The 18,064-nt window shown below is 42.5% G+C and overlaps 1 protein-coding gene across 5 annotated transcripts in view; it reads left to right on the forward strand.

Annotated features, from left to right (window-relative positions):
* CCAR1 (cell division cycle and apoptosis regulator 1) overlaps positions 1–18,064 on the forward strand; it is a 2,209,777-nt gene that overhangs the window by 422,571 nt on the left and 1,769,142 nt on the right. For all 5 annotated transcript variants that reach the window (XM_085603559.1, XM_085603560.1, XM_085603562.1 and 2 more), the window contains one exon: positions 1,193–1,386. In XM_085603559.1, coding sequence (XP_085459685.1) covers positions 1,193–1,386 — 194 coding nt within the window. The remainder of the gene's footprint in view (positions 1–1,192; positions 1,387–18,064) is intronic.

Genomic DNA, 18,064 nt, shown 5'->3' on the forward strand with positions numbered 1-18,064 from the left:
CTGGGGCCACTCCTCTAGACGTGGTTTTCCTGTGAATCTTTGCATTGCTAGCTGTGTGCTGAATCGGAGACAGCTGGGCATTTTCCGCCTGGGGAGTCCAAACAGATTGGGTGTAAGTCTTATGTTTCTCTATAGAATAATAGTTTGTGCCTAAAAATGAAGATTTTAGCCCAAGCGGCGCAGAATCCACAGAAGTCACACTTTTGCAGGTCTTTTACCCGTGGCCCGTTCCCGGACCTTTTGGTTAAAAAGCAAATCAATTATAACAATATAGCAGACAGCTTAACCATCATAACATATTGTTTGTTATGCTTAGCTATAGATTTAACTGTCAGATACTGTTATCTATGTTTTGGTTCAGACTGTATTTTTTATTACTTTTACCTGATCCACATGCCAACTTTTTGGAAGAGGTTCAATCTTACCTGGTTTGAGTTTGCAATATTGGGACACATTTTTCTTTTTTGATTAAATTCTACAGGGTTCTGTTTTCCTGGCTACATTGGCATAAAGTTAACCATTGCTGTGGCCTTATTAAAGTGACAGAGTCAGCAACTTCCCATAGTTGCCAAATCTGACTAATGGCTGCATGTTGTTATAGTTGTTATGGCCCTGAAATGAAAAAAGCTGCCTCCATAAATAGGAAGTTTCAGATTCTTTGAATCGGGTGCTTTGGAAAATATTTTAATGTTCTTTATTTTTCTCAATCTAAGCTTTAATGAAAGTTGTGCTAGATGTTCTTGTGTTACAGGCTTTGTCTAAATGTTAATATTGGTGTGTATGGTGATGGTTACCAAACCTGTCCTAATACTAAGATGACATTTGTAATGGCAAAACGTAGGTAATTTGCACTTGGCACATGTGACTAGTCTTTCTTTGGTCTATTTGAAAAGGGTTTTTGAAGCTACATCACCTTCCTGTCTAACATCTTACTGGTAGATAAGGCAATTCTTTGTTAAATTTGTGCACTTGCTTGTAAATTAAAAAACTGCAAAAATGGGCGACTAAATCTTTTAGAGCACATTTACAATTTTCTATTGCCGCTGAAAGTAAATGTCACTTTGTAACAGTATTGTTGACAATTTGGACATAAAGTGAACTCTAACATATACATATAAAATTGGTGATGGCATTTTAATAATTCCATATGTTTTAGGTTGTTATTTTGAAGGTAATTTTGTTTGTTTTTCAGCCAGCAGTAGCACTCTCCACAAGTCTGGGTTTGTCCTCACCTCAGCCAGCAACACAGATAACGGTTTCATATCCAGCTCCACGATCAAATCAGCAACAAACTCCACCACAGAAGCAACGTGTTTTTACAGGGGTAGTCACCAAACTACATGACACATTTGGATTTGTGGATGAAGATGTATTTTTTCAGCTCAGGTAAGATATCTAAGATATTGACTCCAAAAGTGTTCAAACTGCGCCCTAGTGAGCGACTTTGATAATCTGTTACCATTAGTCCAAGCCCAAAACAATTTTTTGAGGCATCTCTGGGGTTCCATCTGATACCCCACTTAAGCCATTATATTATGATCTAGGCTGCAATCGTCTGGACGAGATGGCAAGATTTTACCCGATAGCGTTCTGGCAGAGACTATGGACCACCCCTGAGCTATCACACTATGCAAGTGCACTCAAAGATGTTTGGGGAGCTGACACATCACATAAGATTATCTGGCTACAAAAAGTGAAAAGCATACTTGTCAATATGGGAAGACCCAGAGGGCCAACAGAACTCCTCGAAAAAAATTATGATGGAACTTTATTGGTCCATGGTGGCAATGAACAGCGCACAAATCATTGTGAGCTCAACACTGACAGACAAATTCATTGAGTTTAAGCCCAGCCCCCAGTTTGAAACATACTGGGATGTTATATCTAAACCAAGAGATAGAAGACTCTTCTTTCAATTTCGGGTGGGCTCACTACCAATAAAATCATTTACTCACAAATGGCAAAACACTAATGCTAGTGGATGTCATGTATGTGTAGAACATGCAGAGACCTATTCACATATTTTCATTGTCTGCCCTGCCTATAAGGCTCCTCGGCAAAAATGGTTAACACCACTATGCAGAAATATGGGAACCAGGTCCAAAAGGTTGCATACATAAAGTGGATGTCTTTATGATCTTGATGATCAAAATAAAGATTATGAATGAACTGAGCTATATTACATATATGGTATTTCCGATACAAGAGACCAAATTCTTAAGACTCCTCCTAGGTTTACTACAATCCATTTCAACATGTATTACTTCCGAGGAATTGTGAATCACTTATTTGGTGATAGTATTTACATAAAGCCTGTTATTTTTTACATGCAATTTCTTACTTGAGATATTGTGAAAGACTGTCTTGCTCTCAACCATGCAATGTACATCCCTTGGTTAGCCTATATAAGAAACAGTCTGCCGTCATTTAGTGTCTCTTGATCTTTTGAAAATCCTTTTGTGTCTTTCCAGAAAAAGGTATTGAAGTATTTGCTATTGGAACATGGAGAGGCAAAGAGAAAACCAAAAACTGACTGTTCAAAGTAGTATGGACTTGTACCATACTTTAGACTTGTCTCAGAATTTGAGTTTTGTAACTAATACAAGACACGTTATATAGTGATGCATTTTAGGTTGGCTCTGGTACAACGCATGGTAGCTTTTCCAAATATGGCAGAATGGAGTAAAGGATTGCCCTGCCCATTTGACGAGGGGACTGAACAGTCTACATTTCACTTTTTCTGCAGATTTTATGTATCCCCTAAAGAACGCTTCCTAAAACCATTATTAAGGAATAGAAGTTTTGGTGGCAATAAAACAGCTTTTTTTTTATTTTTGGGTGGTATGGAGGATGTTGCAATATGTTGTTCGATAGTTTCTTTTGCTAATCAATATATTGAAGCTATAAACCAAGCACTCTTGATCGGTACCACCAAACTTAGTGACTTACTATCTAAGCAGGACGAGCTTGCAGCAAGAACGACCACTCATACATCCTGGTTTACTGATTTAGTTTCTTATTTTAATCTTCCAATGTCTCGCAAGAAGCCATCAGACCACTCTTCTCTTGGTTCACCCCGAAGTATAAGAAGCTGTGGCTTGAGTTAGCAGCCGCGATAGGAGCAAACCAAGTAGATGCGATACGACTGGCCAGGAATCATTACAAATGAGCGCAGGCCGAAGCAAAAAAGGAGTGGACTGAGAACCGTTGGCTCCAAATTCGCGACACCTGCCAAAGGAAGGACTTCCTGCTGTTCTGGTTGCTAGTCACAAGGGGTGATGCTGAAAAATCAAAATCACCGACAAGTAACATCTCCGAAGCTGCCTGGTATGATCATTTCTCAGCAGTCTACACAGGATTGGAAGTGTTAGACCCGGGAGGCCCCCTCATGGATTTTAGAAGTAACCAACTATGCACCAATCTTTTTTCTTCAGCAGAGATAACGCAAAGTATTTGCTCCATAATCAAAAACAAAGCGCCTCGCCCTGACTGCATACCTGGAGATGTTTTTCTGAGCGACATCCCGAACTGGACTAACTATATTCTGGCTCTAGCAAATAGAATTGCTGAAGGGACTCGATACCTCCGTCATGGAAGGGAGCTGAAGTCATCCCAGTATGTAAGAAGGGGGATCTTTTGTTTACCTCCAACTATAGCCCAATCAGCCTAATTGACGCCGTTCAGAAGGTTTTTTCTCGCACTCTACTTAACAAAATCACAGACTGTATGGAGGAAAACAACATATTATCCCCCTTCCAAGCGTGGTTTAAGAAGAAAGTGAGCACTGTTGATCAAGTTTTCCGTTTTACCTTGCTGGCCTGGAAGGCGGTGTTGTTAGAACAGGGTAGTCTGTACACTGCTTTTATTGACTTAGTCAGCTTTTGATCTTCTACCCAGGCCTAAATTATGGCAGGTTTTACGTGACGAGGGGCTCCCACTTGAAATCTTGGCTCTTCTTATTCGGTTACACAAGGAAAACTACGCAAGGGTACGATCGGGGGACCAAGGGCAGCTGTCAGATCCAATAAAAGTTGCTGGAGGGGTACGCCAGGGCTGTGTCCTGGCGCCCACCCTCTTTTCTCTGTTGATAAATGGAGTGGTGAAGTACTTTTAGCAGAGGTTCACGCTGATGCCCCCAAAATGTGGGGAGTGAAAAATACAACTCTACTGTTCGCAGATGATACCCTGCTGGTCTCACAAAACCCCAGTGGCTTACAGCTGCTACTTGACCGTTTTATGTCCTTCTGTAGATTATTCTTTCAAGGGCAAACTACTGTTCTGGAGAGAGTGGACACTTTTGATTACTTGGGCGTAACGCTTACGGAGAAAATGTCCTGGGAACAACATATCTTGAAGTGATCACTTCATCAGAGGAAAACCACAGGGGCATTATTAAAGGAACACGGGCTTCACAAACCAGGCCAATAGCAGCATTGCTTCAAATTTAGAAACAAAGTGGTAAGCTCTGCTCTTTACAGAGCTGAACTTTGGGGGTTCGACAACCTTGAGGGTCTTCTCCATATAGAAAATAAATTTCTGAGGTCCCTCTGCTCTCTCCCACAGAGTACTCCACTCCTCTCCCTAAGGCTTGACATGGTCAGGCCCTCAATAGTGGACAAAGCTAGATTATGCCCTCTTCTTTTTTGGCTATGCCTGAAAAAAAACACCTAAGCTTTCCCTCTATATGGCTGCCCTTGAAGTCTGTAGCATAGACCGTTTCAAAGAAATTGGGTGGTTTAGTAACATCCAGACATACCTCTCTGAGGTTGGCCTGGGGAGTCTGTGGGATCAGTCTGACATTAGTTTGTTACCCAGCAGAGAGTGCGTTAAGACCTGCTCCTGGAATTGGGTAGATCAGAGAAATGTCATTAACAGGTGGCCGCCTTACAACAGAATTCCTAGAATTCAAGTTATTTAGTATGTATGAGCAGTATATGGAGGTTATCACCATACTAAGTGATAGGAAGCTCTACATACAGTTTAGATTTGGCACTCTCCCTCTGAATTCATTTCCTGCTGCTTGGCAGCGGGGATCTGATGACACATCACGCTGCTGTCCCTACTGTTTAGGGGCTCACGAGACAGTTAACCATGTTCTCTTTGCCATGCCCACTGTATAAACTCCAGAGGTTTAAGTGGTTAGCCCCTGTCTGCAGGCAGATGGGTACTCAGTGTCACCAAGAGGCATTGCGTATCCTAAAAAACGACTCCAGGCCATTACTAGCTTGTGCATTAGCTACATTTCTGGGGAAAATGTGGCTTATCGGAAGACTTAGGTTGAAGAATGGGTAAACCATTCATTGTAGTCCTTTACTATACCTGGCCCCATTAGTTTATATGTACCAATAGGGCATGATATATAAATAGCACCAGTATCAGTAAGCACGTTATCATGACTGTGTGCTCGAACAATATATATATACATTTTTTATGGGCTTTTAGTACCGGGGAAATGTTGTGGATCTTCTTATCCATGTATTATGCCCTATCTATTCAACCACTTGTTTCTTCTCCATTGGTGTTGAAAATTTTAAGTAGCGTCTGTATCGTGTATGTAACAATTATGCATAATTGTACCCTTGCACTATATGGACTAGCCCTTTCTTCCGTCTCTACCTTTCTGTCAAGATTTACACCTGAGTATATTTTTCAGGAGTTCACTTTTGTGAAGCTTTAACTCTGTTTTTATGAAGATTCTTCCCATTAATATATTTGTAAGTTTAGTCGTTTTTAATTCAAGGAGCTATTCAGCCAAAATGTGGAAACTGTGCTCAATAGATACTAGCCACACCTTTTTAATAACATTTAATTGACAGTACATGTTTTTTTATCTAACTTTAATGTAAAATTTAGCATGGGTTCCATCATGTGTGGGTCTCTCACTTTAATCTTTATCTTACTTCTTTTTTAATCTATCTTTTTTTTCCATTTTAACTTTTCTTATGATGATTATATCTTACTGTCAGCTAACATTGTGTACAGAAACAACGTTAAATATTGTATGTTTTGGCGAATCCACTACTTTTGCACTTTGATGGTCAATACTGACCGAATAAAGTTTCTTGACTGACTGGCTAACCAATATATTTTCTCATTTGGAAAACATATGTTATGAAGTAGACTTCTCTATATAAATCGAAAAAATATCTTATATTTTATCATTTTAATTGTATTGTCAGTGGTTGGTTCATGAATAAGATAATGAATGGGGAATTTTGAATTAGTATGAATTCATTTTATGATGTTAATTAGTTGTGTATTTTGTAGAATTAACTAATCATGTAATTTGATTTGTAATGCCTATAGTATTTTATCTATTGTGCTTTTATGATTTTATAACAAAGTTGGATAAAGTTTAGGAACTGAACTGAACTCCTCATAAGTAAATGCCAAAGTATATACTGAACACTTATCTTACGTTGTGAGTTCAAAAACAAAATATTGAATAGCAATGTCTTTCTGCATGCTTTTTCTCTAGCGTGAACAAGTCAAAAGTTTTTTTTTTCTCAATTTGTTTATTGAGTTTTCATTTTACAAACTAAAAAAAACATACATAATACAAAGGAACAATAATGAAAAAAAGAATTGCGCACCTTTATACAATTCCATCGCATATAAACGGATATAGAAGTCCATAGTGCAGCGATTACATAACAGTGACAATAATAGAAAACAAATTAAGCAATAAATAACCCAAAAAAAGAAACAATAAGAATAAAAGAACATATCCCTAATGTGCCTAATCAATAGTATGGAGTCTAATCAAATCACATGTATTGATACATATCGTTACACCTATACCGTACTCGCAGACCAGCTGGTGCTCAATCCACTGTCTAGTCTGAGTCACTCGCCTCAGCAGCTCTCCTCTGGAGGAACTGTTGCAGAGGCTCCCATATACCTCTTGGACGTGAAACTGCCAGCAGTTCCTTTGCATAAGTTTCACTATTATCTTTGCAATATATAAGATCTTTGAGCCAGTGATCAACCTTCGGCGGTCATCTGCTACCCCATGTGATAGCCACCCTACGTTTTGCCAGAAGCAGTGCCAGCCTCACAAATCTACCACACACCCCTTTTAACTGCGGAACACAACACAGCAAACAGACAGTCGGGATACACTGCAGTTCTAACCCAGTCATTTCCCCAAGATCTCGTACTACTAGTACCCAATATTCAGCCACTTTGCGACATCCCCAAGCGAGATGGATAAAGTCTGCGCCACATTGCCCACATCTCTCACAGCAATCTGAGTCACGCAAGCCATATCTATGCAACCTCAATGGTGTATAATAAGTTTGGTGTATACATTTAAAGTGAATGATCCGCAGGTTCCCATTCATGACCAAAATGCCCGTCAGTCCGCATATGTACCTCCAGTCTTTTTCTAATATCGGGGCGGGTAAGCAGTCATTCCATCTCTCCCAGCTCCCAATAGGTATATCACCACATTCTGACTTTATCATTATATATAATCTGGAGACTAATTTCTTGTTGGTGGGAACCGTTAGTGCAAACTGTAACGATAGCAACGTAGGAGGCTCAAGGGGGTAAGTTACATAATGCGCTCTGATTGCATGCCTAAGTCTATGTATCGCGAATCGAAACAGCAAGGTGGGATTGCTTATATACTGCAAAGTATCTGGTGTGTGGAACGATCCCTCCGGATACAAGTCCTGCATGAGCTGAAGACCTGCTTCTTTATGAAGCCTCATTGAAGGCACCTCATGTGTCACTGATAGCGCAGCATGGTATTCTATATGCAGAGCCGGTGCGTAGAGGGACAATTTACGTGCTAACCATCCAATCTCTTGCCATGCCGCAGTCGTCGCGTCTCCCGCATTAATTTCGTTTTTCGGAATTCCATGACTCGTGTGTGTAACAATACTATGCAGCGGTATCGGACTGACATCTCCCTCCTCCACTGCAACATGTGGCATGTGGGCATGCGGTCTCACCCAATAGTATAGATATTGAGCCTGTGCGCTTAAATAGTACACATAAAAATCTGGGGCCCCAAATCCTCCCTGCTCATACTCGCTGGTAAGGACTGACAAGCTCACCCTGGCATACTTCCCTCCCCAGACCAATCGAAGAAGGGCCTTGCGAAGATTAGTGAAGAATACCTTCGTTAGAACAATCGGGATGTTCAAAAATAGATATAGAAAACGCGGAAGTACCACCATCTTTATTAAAGCAATATGATCCGCTAGCGATAATGGCAAGGCCACCCAGGTATCTACCTGCTGATCCAATCTAGCGCATGCCCGACCATAGTTTTCATGTATGACTACGTCCGGATCCCGATGATCCCAGACCCCAAGATATTTAACCGGATCGACAGACCATTCAAGTGGGTAGTCCATGTCGGGTGGATGTGTAATCTCTGTCAGAGGTATGACAATGGACTTTTCCCAATTCACCGCCAGTCCCGACATCCGGCAGAATCGAACATATTCTCGTAGTAACTGTGCTAGATATCGCAACGGCTCTCGTACAAACAGTACCATGTCATCCTCATATAATGAAATGGCTACCGGGCGATAATTAAAATTCAGAGCTGTCTCTCTATGCCTTTGTCTGATGACACACGCCAAAGGTTCAAGTGCTATAGCGAAAAGCAGCGGTGACAAGGGGCAGCCCTGACGAGTGCCCCTCTGAATAGGGAATTGGTCCGAAGTGAGGCCTCCAAATCGCACTCTAGCCGAGGGTTCAATGTACAGTAGCATAACCCATTGTATGAGCCCATGCGCCATAACACAAAAAACATATATTTCCGCTCTATGGAATCGAAGGCCTTGGCTGCGTCTAGTAGGACCGCCGCAGCGGGCAAGCTCGGCTCCAGTACATGTAGCATGGAAAAAATAGTTCGTAAATTGTGTGAGGTAGAGCGGTCAGGTATGAAACCCGGCTGGTCCGGTAACACCAAGCACGACATCAGCGGTTGTAATTTAATGCCTAAAATTATTACAAGAATTTTGGCATCAATATTAATGAGCGACAGAGGTCTGTACGACTCACATCTGTCCGGAGCCTTTTCTTTTTTAAGCAGTGTTATTATCATTGACTGTCGAAGCGACGGCGGCAGAATCCCAGACTCGTGGGCTTCCGCAAACATCTCCAGTAGGTAGGGGACCACCTGATCCGCGTAAGCTTTATAAAATTCCACCCTAAGCCCATCTGGACCCGGTGCCTTCCCGTTAGACATAGCTAATATTGCTGTCTTAATGTCTTCTGCATCAATCGGTAAACTCAAGTATTTCCTGTGACCGTCCGATAGCCAGGCACACACAACGTCCTTTAGGTAGCCCTCCATTTCCGACTCCGCGGCCTCCCCCCCCCCCCCCCCCCCCGGATGTGTAGAGCTCCGCATAGAAAACACGAAACTGTTCGGTAAAAGTAAGTGGATGGTAATGTTCCGTTCCCCTTGAGTCAGTAATCTTGTCAATATGAGGTTGCTCCAGACGGTCTCTTATTTTATTCGCCAACGCGCGACCTGGTCTCCCTCCCTCACCATATCTACGAGCAGTGTATCTACACGACATATATCTCACTTCATTGTCAGCAATGGTATCATATTCCCGTTTTAGCTCGTGCATACGGCAGAGAATATCAGCCAAAGGGGTGGTGTTATAAGCACGTTCCAAATCACACAGGGCAGTTTCTATTGTAGCTAATTGTGTCCTAAGATCTTTCAGAATGCCCGCCGTGGTACTGATACACACTCCCCTGATAGTCACATTAAAGGCTTCCCACAATGTAGAGGCACTATCCACAGATTCTCTATTAAGCTCAAAATATTGTGTTATCGCCTCCCTTATCGTTGTCTCATATACTGGATCTAGTAATGCCTCCGATCGCAGTCGCCATGTGCAGGGACAATGTATCGCAGTTGGGATGTTTATGTCGAGGAGCACCGGGTTATGGTCTGAAAGAGTGCGCGGTAAAGTAGTAATCTCTGACACCCAATCAGATCCCTCCTCCCCTAGCAACCAATAGTCCAACCTAGACCAACTATTACATAAAGGTGTAGCATGGGTACCCTCTCTCACCAACGCATTGCGAATTCTCCACACATCTCGTAGTCTGAACTCTAGCATAGCATTACGCACAGTCTGAGCCACCCTGGGGGTCCGGTTCAACAGTGGTCCGGATCCAGATATGTGTTAAGGTCTCCTCCCCCACAGTACTACCGCATCTGGCCATTCTCTTAGCTTACCACACATCCTCAAAAAACATTCAGGATCATCCACAATCGGACCATACATGTTCACAATAGTCACCAGGGTGCCTCCCAATTTTCCCTGTACCATAGCACAGCGTCCCTCTGCAGCGATATGTGTCTGGAGCGGAGTAAACACAACTCCTCTCTTAATCATAATCAATACTCCTCTGGCATAGGACGAGTAGGAAGAAGCAAGTCTATAACCCGCCCACCTGCTAGCAACCTCCTGCTCCGTGTATTTCGTTAAATGTGTTTTCTGCAGCAGAGCGACCTGGAGATCATGATGGGATAAGTAGGCTAGAATCTGTCAAATCTTCTTGGGAGAATTTAGGCCCGCACATTCCAAGTCAATAGTCTGTACCGATCACCCATCTACTGTGTCAGCATATGCAGTATACAGAGCAACTGTCACAGCCCAGCATAGCAACGCAACGACATTGTACCACAAAACAAGATAATGATAGATCTCGACTCTCGCTTTAAATGTCCATGATATACAAATCAAACAAACAAAAAACAATTCAACATTCCGCCCCCCCCTTCCTGTACCCCCACCCACTCTAACCTTCCAATTAGGTCGAGAACAATTCCCACCCCCTTCCCTTTCACTGTCCCAAACTCCCATTCAACCCACAAAAGGGGAACACCCGCTCGGGGGGGAGGGAACGGCAGCGTACACTCACCAGGCGGTGAGGGTGCCAGGCTGACGTTATGTAGCCCACCTATACAACGGCCTTCATTGATTACGGTGGCATCTAAAATGCCACGTATACCCATGTAGAATAACTAATATTATGCAGCAGAACAATGTAAAAACAAGAAAAACTATTTGTCATCATTGAACAGTGCTCTCAAAAAAAGAAAAAAACCCTCTGTGACCAACATTTGCATTTAACCATGAATCATGCATATTATATTATAAAGTCATTATATCTAGTCCGAGTCTTCTGGATTGGAGCGGTTTAGGTCTAGGGCCTAGAGAGCGGTGCGCACTCTCCGCAATCATTACGGATGACAAAACTGGACCAAACCGCTCACGCAGAAGGTTGTCTATGTATGTTTCCATTTTTGAAATAGCCGTGGATTCCGGCAGACCCATTATGCGGAGGTTATTGCGCCCAGACCGCGCCTCCAAATCCTCATTATTGGCTTTAATTATCTCTAAGATTTATTCCATCTGTAGTATCTGGGTGCGTGACTCCACATGGGAGTCCTGAGTGTCTGACAACCTGTTTTCCAGAACATCCAGGCGATGTTCGTGAGTGTCCACTTTCTTTTTTACAACGTCTAGGCTAGAAGTGAGCACATCAATCTTGCTATCAATGGTCTTTAGCCCTGAGCGCAATTCAAGAAGGATGGATCTGGTGTCGTCCTCCTGATTTTCCACAGTGTCCGGGGCACCTTGCGCCGGATTCTGATCCCCCATGGCCTCGGCTGCACGAGTGCTACGCTTGGATTCAAAATGCAATTTCGGTTGTTTGGTGTCAGGCTTGCCCATAATGAATAAGTGCACCACCAGCGTATAGCTAAGCAGACACTGTAAGTCACTCAGCTCAGAACTACCGCCCCCAACTGTATATTAGTGATGGCAATCAGACGGCTCGTATTTTCTCAAAGTCCATAGATCCCAAATGATAAAGCTAGACAGAGCCATCTCAAGTAACCAGCAGGTGTGATAGCGCAAGTATTGATCCCTGGGTATATTCAGTTCAAGATGCCAGTGCGCCACACCCAAAGATCTGGTGACAGTGTCCGTAGTAGATGTAACCCCTGCACCAGCGCTGTGTGGCACTAACTCACATCAAGCAGCACCACACTACCCATTACGATATCGGGCAGGGAAGTCCGGTTCCAATGGCCCTGCCAGTATTTTCTCCTTTGATTGATCCTCTTGTGATAGGCAGTGCAGTTCAGCGAAAAGCAGCTCTCCTAGGGACCTGCAGTATCACAGCCCCCACGCAGAGCCCGAGCCAGCCTGCAATTCGCGCGCCCAGAGCACCAACAGCACCACAGCTGAGTCCGGCCATCTAGGCAGGCCAGACTACTGCTGCGATGGCCAGTTAAGCACCCCAGGGCTCACAGACTAGTCCGACCAGACAAGCGCTCTGCCATGCAGCAGCAGACCGGACCCCCATCCAGCGCCTCGACCGACCAGGCCGCGCCTGGACCTCACCCGCACCAGTATATTGGGGTGTCCAGGCCCAGCCGAGCACCCCCAGCCCGCAAGCAATGCTGTCAAAGGCTCCGCTCCACCTACCGCACCTCTCCGGGCTCGCAGGTATCCATCACTCCTCCGCCTAGCGCCTTGCCGTGTCGCCTCTGCAGGCCTCACCACATCAGCTATCGGTGTCCGGTCTCCAGAGGACCCTGCACAGTGACGCTGCACCTGGCCCACGGATCTCACCGCCTCGCCTCTTTCAGTCGTGTGTTGACTCGGTGCAGCCTTCGGGGGGTGGGGGGGTTCAAATAGGCCTCCTCCGGCAGTTCAGCGTTCCGGAGGCTCCCCTCACTCGCACCGATCCGCAGCCCCGCCTCCACAGGCTCAAATGCGGGCAACCGCCATCTAGTGGTGCGAATTACCTTCTTCATATTGAAGTGAAATTGTGGTTTTAAGTTATAAACAGGTTAGTCAGAAACCCAAACTCTTGTTTCTGTTTGCATCTAGCGCTTATTTCTTGATCACTAAGTGACATTCGAACTGCTAATGGCTAAAATTGTAGTCCCTATAGCGCTTTGAATTTTGTACCTTTATTCCAAACACTTCTTTGGCAGTAAAAGACACATACAGGCCCATAGCACCTGTGCATTGTCAAATGTGTCTTTTTCATGACTTTAAGTGGCCCTGGGGGCTGATCCCCTCTATGTACAACTTAGGGTTTTCCCTGCTAAGTGCTCATCTTTGTCTTAAATGAAATGGCCACAGCTCTAGTCAACTGGACCAGATAGTCCAAGTGCACGTTTATCTGCTCTACATTATTAATCTTTGAGGTTTTGAAGTTTTTTTTATTTTTTGTTTTTACCATTCTTTCATTCTCATTATTTTATCAAACTTATAACATAGCCACATCCTAGAGAAAGATCAGTGCATTTTCAAGTACTATTACATTTATATTTAGGCACGTGTTGGCACCTCACACTCCCCAACTACTCACTCCTCACAAGTCAAACTGAACCCTCTGCGTACATGCCCATAGTGGGTTTAACAGTGCTTGGGCAGTCCTCGAGAGTAGTACACTGTTGCAAGCAAAATATAAATCCCAAAGAAATTCCACATCTTAATTTCACTCACTGAAATTCTGAGCTTGATACTGAAATAGGAGCATTCTGGCTTTTTTAATTTCCCTGCTCAAAACCCATTACATTACAGAAATCACCTTTAATGAACAACATCACTCTCGCAGCCAGACATCATTAACACTGTTGCTCAAATAAAATCTTGATCTTCAATAGTATTGTCCTCAACCCTAGCCTCTGACTTGTATCTTATGCTAGTACATTTAAGATCAGCAGTCAAAAATACTCAAGTTTTACTTTTCACTTGGTTGAACATTAATTTAGTTGAAGATTTAACACAAGCACTACTGGAAGTTATGGTGTGCCTCCCAAGTATACAATCTTCATCGATAACGGGTTAAATGGCCATGGGCTTGAGAGTTGCAAAGTCAGGGCATTTGTGAATAAATTTAAGATTGAATAATTAATTTGAACAATCTGGTTACTAAATGTTTCTAAGGTAATCATGTTGTCAATGTTTATCAACAATGTTTATAAGCATCTGAGGCATTTTGCCACATGTCAGGGTACATTTCATAATTTTCTGAAGGGAAACTTTAATGCCTATGGAGAGAATAAACCTAATCCAATATTTCCCACAAATAGATGTGAGGGTGCCAGGGGTCAGCAACTGTACTGGACTCTTACTTCGAGACTAGATCCTTGAAAGGCTATTACATATGCATATGCTATTACATATGCTTCTCTGCCAGTCAGACCAGTTAGTGCTAGTCTGATGCTTCACTAGCTCACCAGTTCAAACTGGTGCTGTATCTTTTGTGACATTGTTCTGCATGTTTACTGGTTTTGAAAATTCAACATTGCCATTTACAGATTTGCTAGATATCTTCAAGAACTCCCTACTGCTTAAAAAAACTATTACAGCAACAGGAAAGCAATACACGGTTACTACAGTAATTTGTAGAATTTCGAAAGTTAAATAGAGGAGATGTTTAAAAAACAAAAGAGTAAGCTTGTTTATGGAGTAATATAAAGAAGGTTTTAGGAAACTCTGTCCATTGAGCAAGAAAGCACATTCACAAAACTGATTGAAGGGGCTGATAACTTAACAATCTAATATTGCCTACTCTCCCCTTTTGCCTACAATCACAGACCCAGCAGTTAGAGATACTAGTCAATTCTCCACCTGAAAAGTGCTGATATTAGTTCGTAGATAGACTTTTGTCCTGATACAGGAAATACTCTTTTAGGAAGCAGTTCACTTCTTTTCAGAACACTTTAATTTTTTTATAGACCCCACTAACCTAACCGACTACAGAGGACGGTGTGTCACACATCCTCCTTTAGACCTTAGCTCTGTCAGCATTTCCAAAAACCTGACACACATTTTCAGCTGGCCATTCATGGACAATCTAGCACCTTGTTAATTAAATACGCATTGTTGATTGTGGTGCTGAAAAATCATGACCTGCGATAAGACAGCTTGGCAAATATCTGATCATTTTTCACTTTGTTAAATGCATGGTGTGTCCAGCTACCCTACATTTCAAAAAGCCACTTTCGTACAAGGCCAAAAATGTTTTTTCATCTTAAAGGCCATTGCCATTATTATTTTTAATTCGGGACTTGTTGTTATTATTTAAATATTAAAGTTACAGACACAATTGTTCACTTCACCACATAGTTTTTTATAGTCTTTAACCGTTTAGATACATTACAATCCATTGCGCAAGGTTTCTAAATTATTATGTTTCCGCAATTGCTGGAGGAAAGGGCAGATCTTCAGGAGGCTTGACATCTTGGGTGCGCCAGGATGCTGGCTTTGAGATTCAGGTCCTTGAGTCCAGTAATAAGGACATATTAGTGATTAGGCTGATGTGGGGAGTGGGCAAACAATTGGATGTTTATAACATCTATGCAAGGGGGACTAAGGGAAGGAAATCTGAGGTGTTAGTAGCTCTGAGTATTCTCCTCGATCAACATTCTAGGGGTACTGATGTAATCTTAGCAGGCGATTTTAATATGACCTTTGAACCCCTTTTAAATGGTAATTTTAATTTCTACGATACTGAAGATGATTTTTGTAGAATTCCGAAACTAGATTTAAAACCGGTAAAGAATTGGACGGATGTAGTGGTCCAGATGAACTCTCTCTGTATGCAGAAAGGACTAAGGGCCACAAATGGCAGAACTCAGTCCGATAGAGATGCCGCATGTACTTTTAATAATGGCTTCAGCCATAGCCGTATTGACTATATACTAATTAATTGCCAGTTTTGGTATGTGCTAAAGGACATGAATGTAGTTGACCGTGTCGAAAGCGACCACAACCCATTATCTGTAGTTTTTGAGGTAGTGGTCGAAAAAGGCGCCCTCCAATCTAGTGGGGAACTGATAACTCTAGATTTAGTTCCCACAAATAATATGAGACGATTGAAATGGGCAAATCTACTAGTAAAGCCAGAAATCCTAGATAGGATTTCCCTAGATGTAGATAAGGCAGTAGTAGACTTGGAGGATCTTGTGGCTAATTCGACACCTCCAGAAATGATTATTGGGTTTCATGTTGAGTTTTTTACCCATCTTCGTTCTTACTTTTATAAAACCTTTAAAAATAAGGGTACCAATCAAAAGAGGGGAAGTAAATGGTTTAACACGGATTGTTAGGAGGCTCGTAAGTCATTGGGGATAGCCATTAAGGAAGGTGACATGCCTAAGATCCGGCTAGCTAGGCAGAAATATAAGAAATCCCAGGCTTTAGCAAAAAAACGAAAATAGATGGCAGGATTTAAAAAGGGCATGTGAAAACAAAAATCAAAAAGTATTTTGGGATGTGGTAAAATGGGGCAGAGAGAGTTGTCCCCTAGAGCCGATAAACCATGTAAGCCAAGACTAATGGGTAAAGCATTTTCAATCCCAATACGCTGGTGGTTTAGATGATAGGGAGACGTCTGAGCTCTCATACACCTATTATGATGGTCCGGCTTTTAATGAAGCTGATGTCAACACTGCTTTGTGCACTTTGTCGGGTGGTAAAGTGTCAGGTCCTGACGGAATTCCAGCTGATATATTCCTTTCCAATAAAGACAAATGGAACCGATATATCCTGACTTTAATGAAAGAAATTGCTAAAGGTCTGTCGGTACCAGAGTCATGGAAAGGAGCTGAGATAATCCCAATATATAAAAAGGGTGATAATTCATTACCTGGGAACTACAGACCGATAAGTTTAATCGATTCATCCCAGAAGATCATGGGACGCCTGGTGTTAAATAAAATCCAGGATTGGATTAGCGAACAAGATATTTTATCATCCTTTCAGGCTGGTTTCCGGGCATGCACAAGTACTATTGATCAAACCTTTCGTTGTACATTACTTTATTGGAAAACGGTGGTATTGGAAAAAGGCAGCTTGTATGCTGCCTTTGTAGACCTGAAATCAGCCTTTGATCTTGTTTCCCGCAATAGATTGTGGAGAGTATTGCAAGACCTGAAGATGCCCCATACTCTATTGTCCCTCATAGCTAGACTCCACCAGGATACTTATGCAAAAATTAGGTGGGGAAGTCAGGGCCAGGTTACCCCCCCTTTTAGAGTAGAAAGAGGGGTGAGACAAGGCTGTGTGATGGCCCCTACTTTGTTTTCCATCTTTATTAATGGGGTTGTAAAATTCCTGGAAGACACTCCAACGGATGCTCCTAAATTGGCGGGTGTAAGAATTCCGATTCTTATGTTCGCCGATGACACTCTGCTAATTGCAAAAACACAGAGCGGCCTACAGCGAGCCCCATCTCTTTTTGAGGAATTTTGCCAACTGCAGGGATTAGAGATAAATGTCTCTAAAACAAAATACATGACATTTAATCCTCACAGATCCTTTAGAGGAACGATGCTGCTGAACAAGCGCCCGCTGGAGCAGGTAAAAGAATACACATATCTCGGGGTCGTCATACAGAGGGATATGAAATGGGGTAAGCAACTGGATATGGCCACATTGAAACATCGTCATCTAGCTGGTACCTTTATAGCCGAGTTTAATACATCTTTTACAAAACCGGTTAGCCCAGTCGTGACTATTTACAATATGAAAGTTGTCAGTGCAGTCCTTTATGGGGCAGAGTTATGGGGATATAAAAACCTCTCTAAATTGACTGTAGCTGAAAATAAATAATTTTTTACAAAAATTACTAATCTTCCGCAAAGTACACCAGCATTGCCATTACTTAGTGACTTAGGTAGGAAGGCATTGGCCGACAGTGCCAGACTATGTCCTCTATTGTACTGGCGAAGAATTTGGTCAACCCCAGAATTGTCTTCATATGCTGAGGGTTTTAAAGACCTAATAAGAGCTGACCAATTTAAGAAAATTAAATGGTTACAGTACGTCAGATCGATGTTAGGAAACATTGGCATGGTCGCACTTTGGGAGACTCCTGAAAATATCTGGTTTCCATCGAAAGTCCAGCTGAAGGAAAGATACTGGGGATGGGTGGAAGCCAACACTTTCAGGAATAGTGTCCCATCGACCTTGACAGGCCAATTTTTGATGGCAAAACCATCACAAAGGCTAGAAGTTTACTGGGATATTATTACAAAGCCTTTTGA

This window comes from Triturus cristatus, chromosome 1_2 (assembly GCF_964204655.1).
Source record: "Triturus cristatus chromosome 1_2, aTriCri1.1, whole genome shotgun sequence".
In the NCBI taxonomy this organism is placed as follows: domain Eukaryota; kingdom Metazoa; phylum Chordata; class Amphibia; order Caudata; family Salamandridae; genus Triturus; species Triturus cristatus.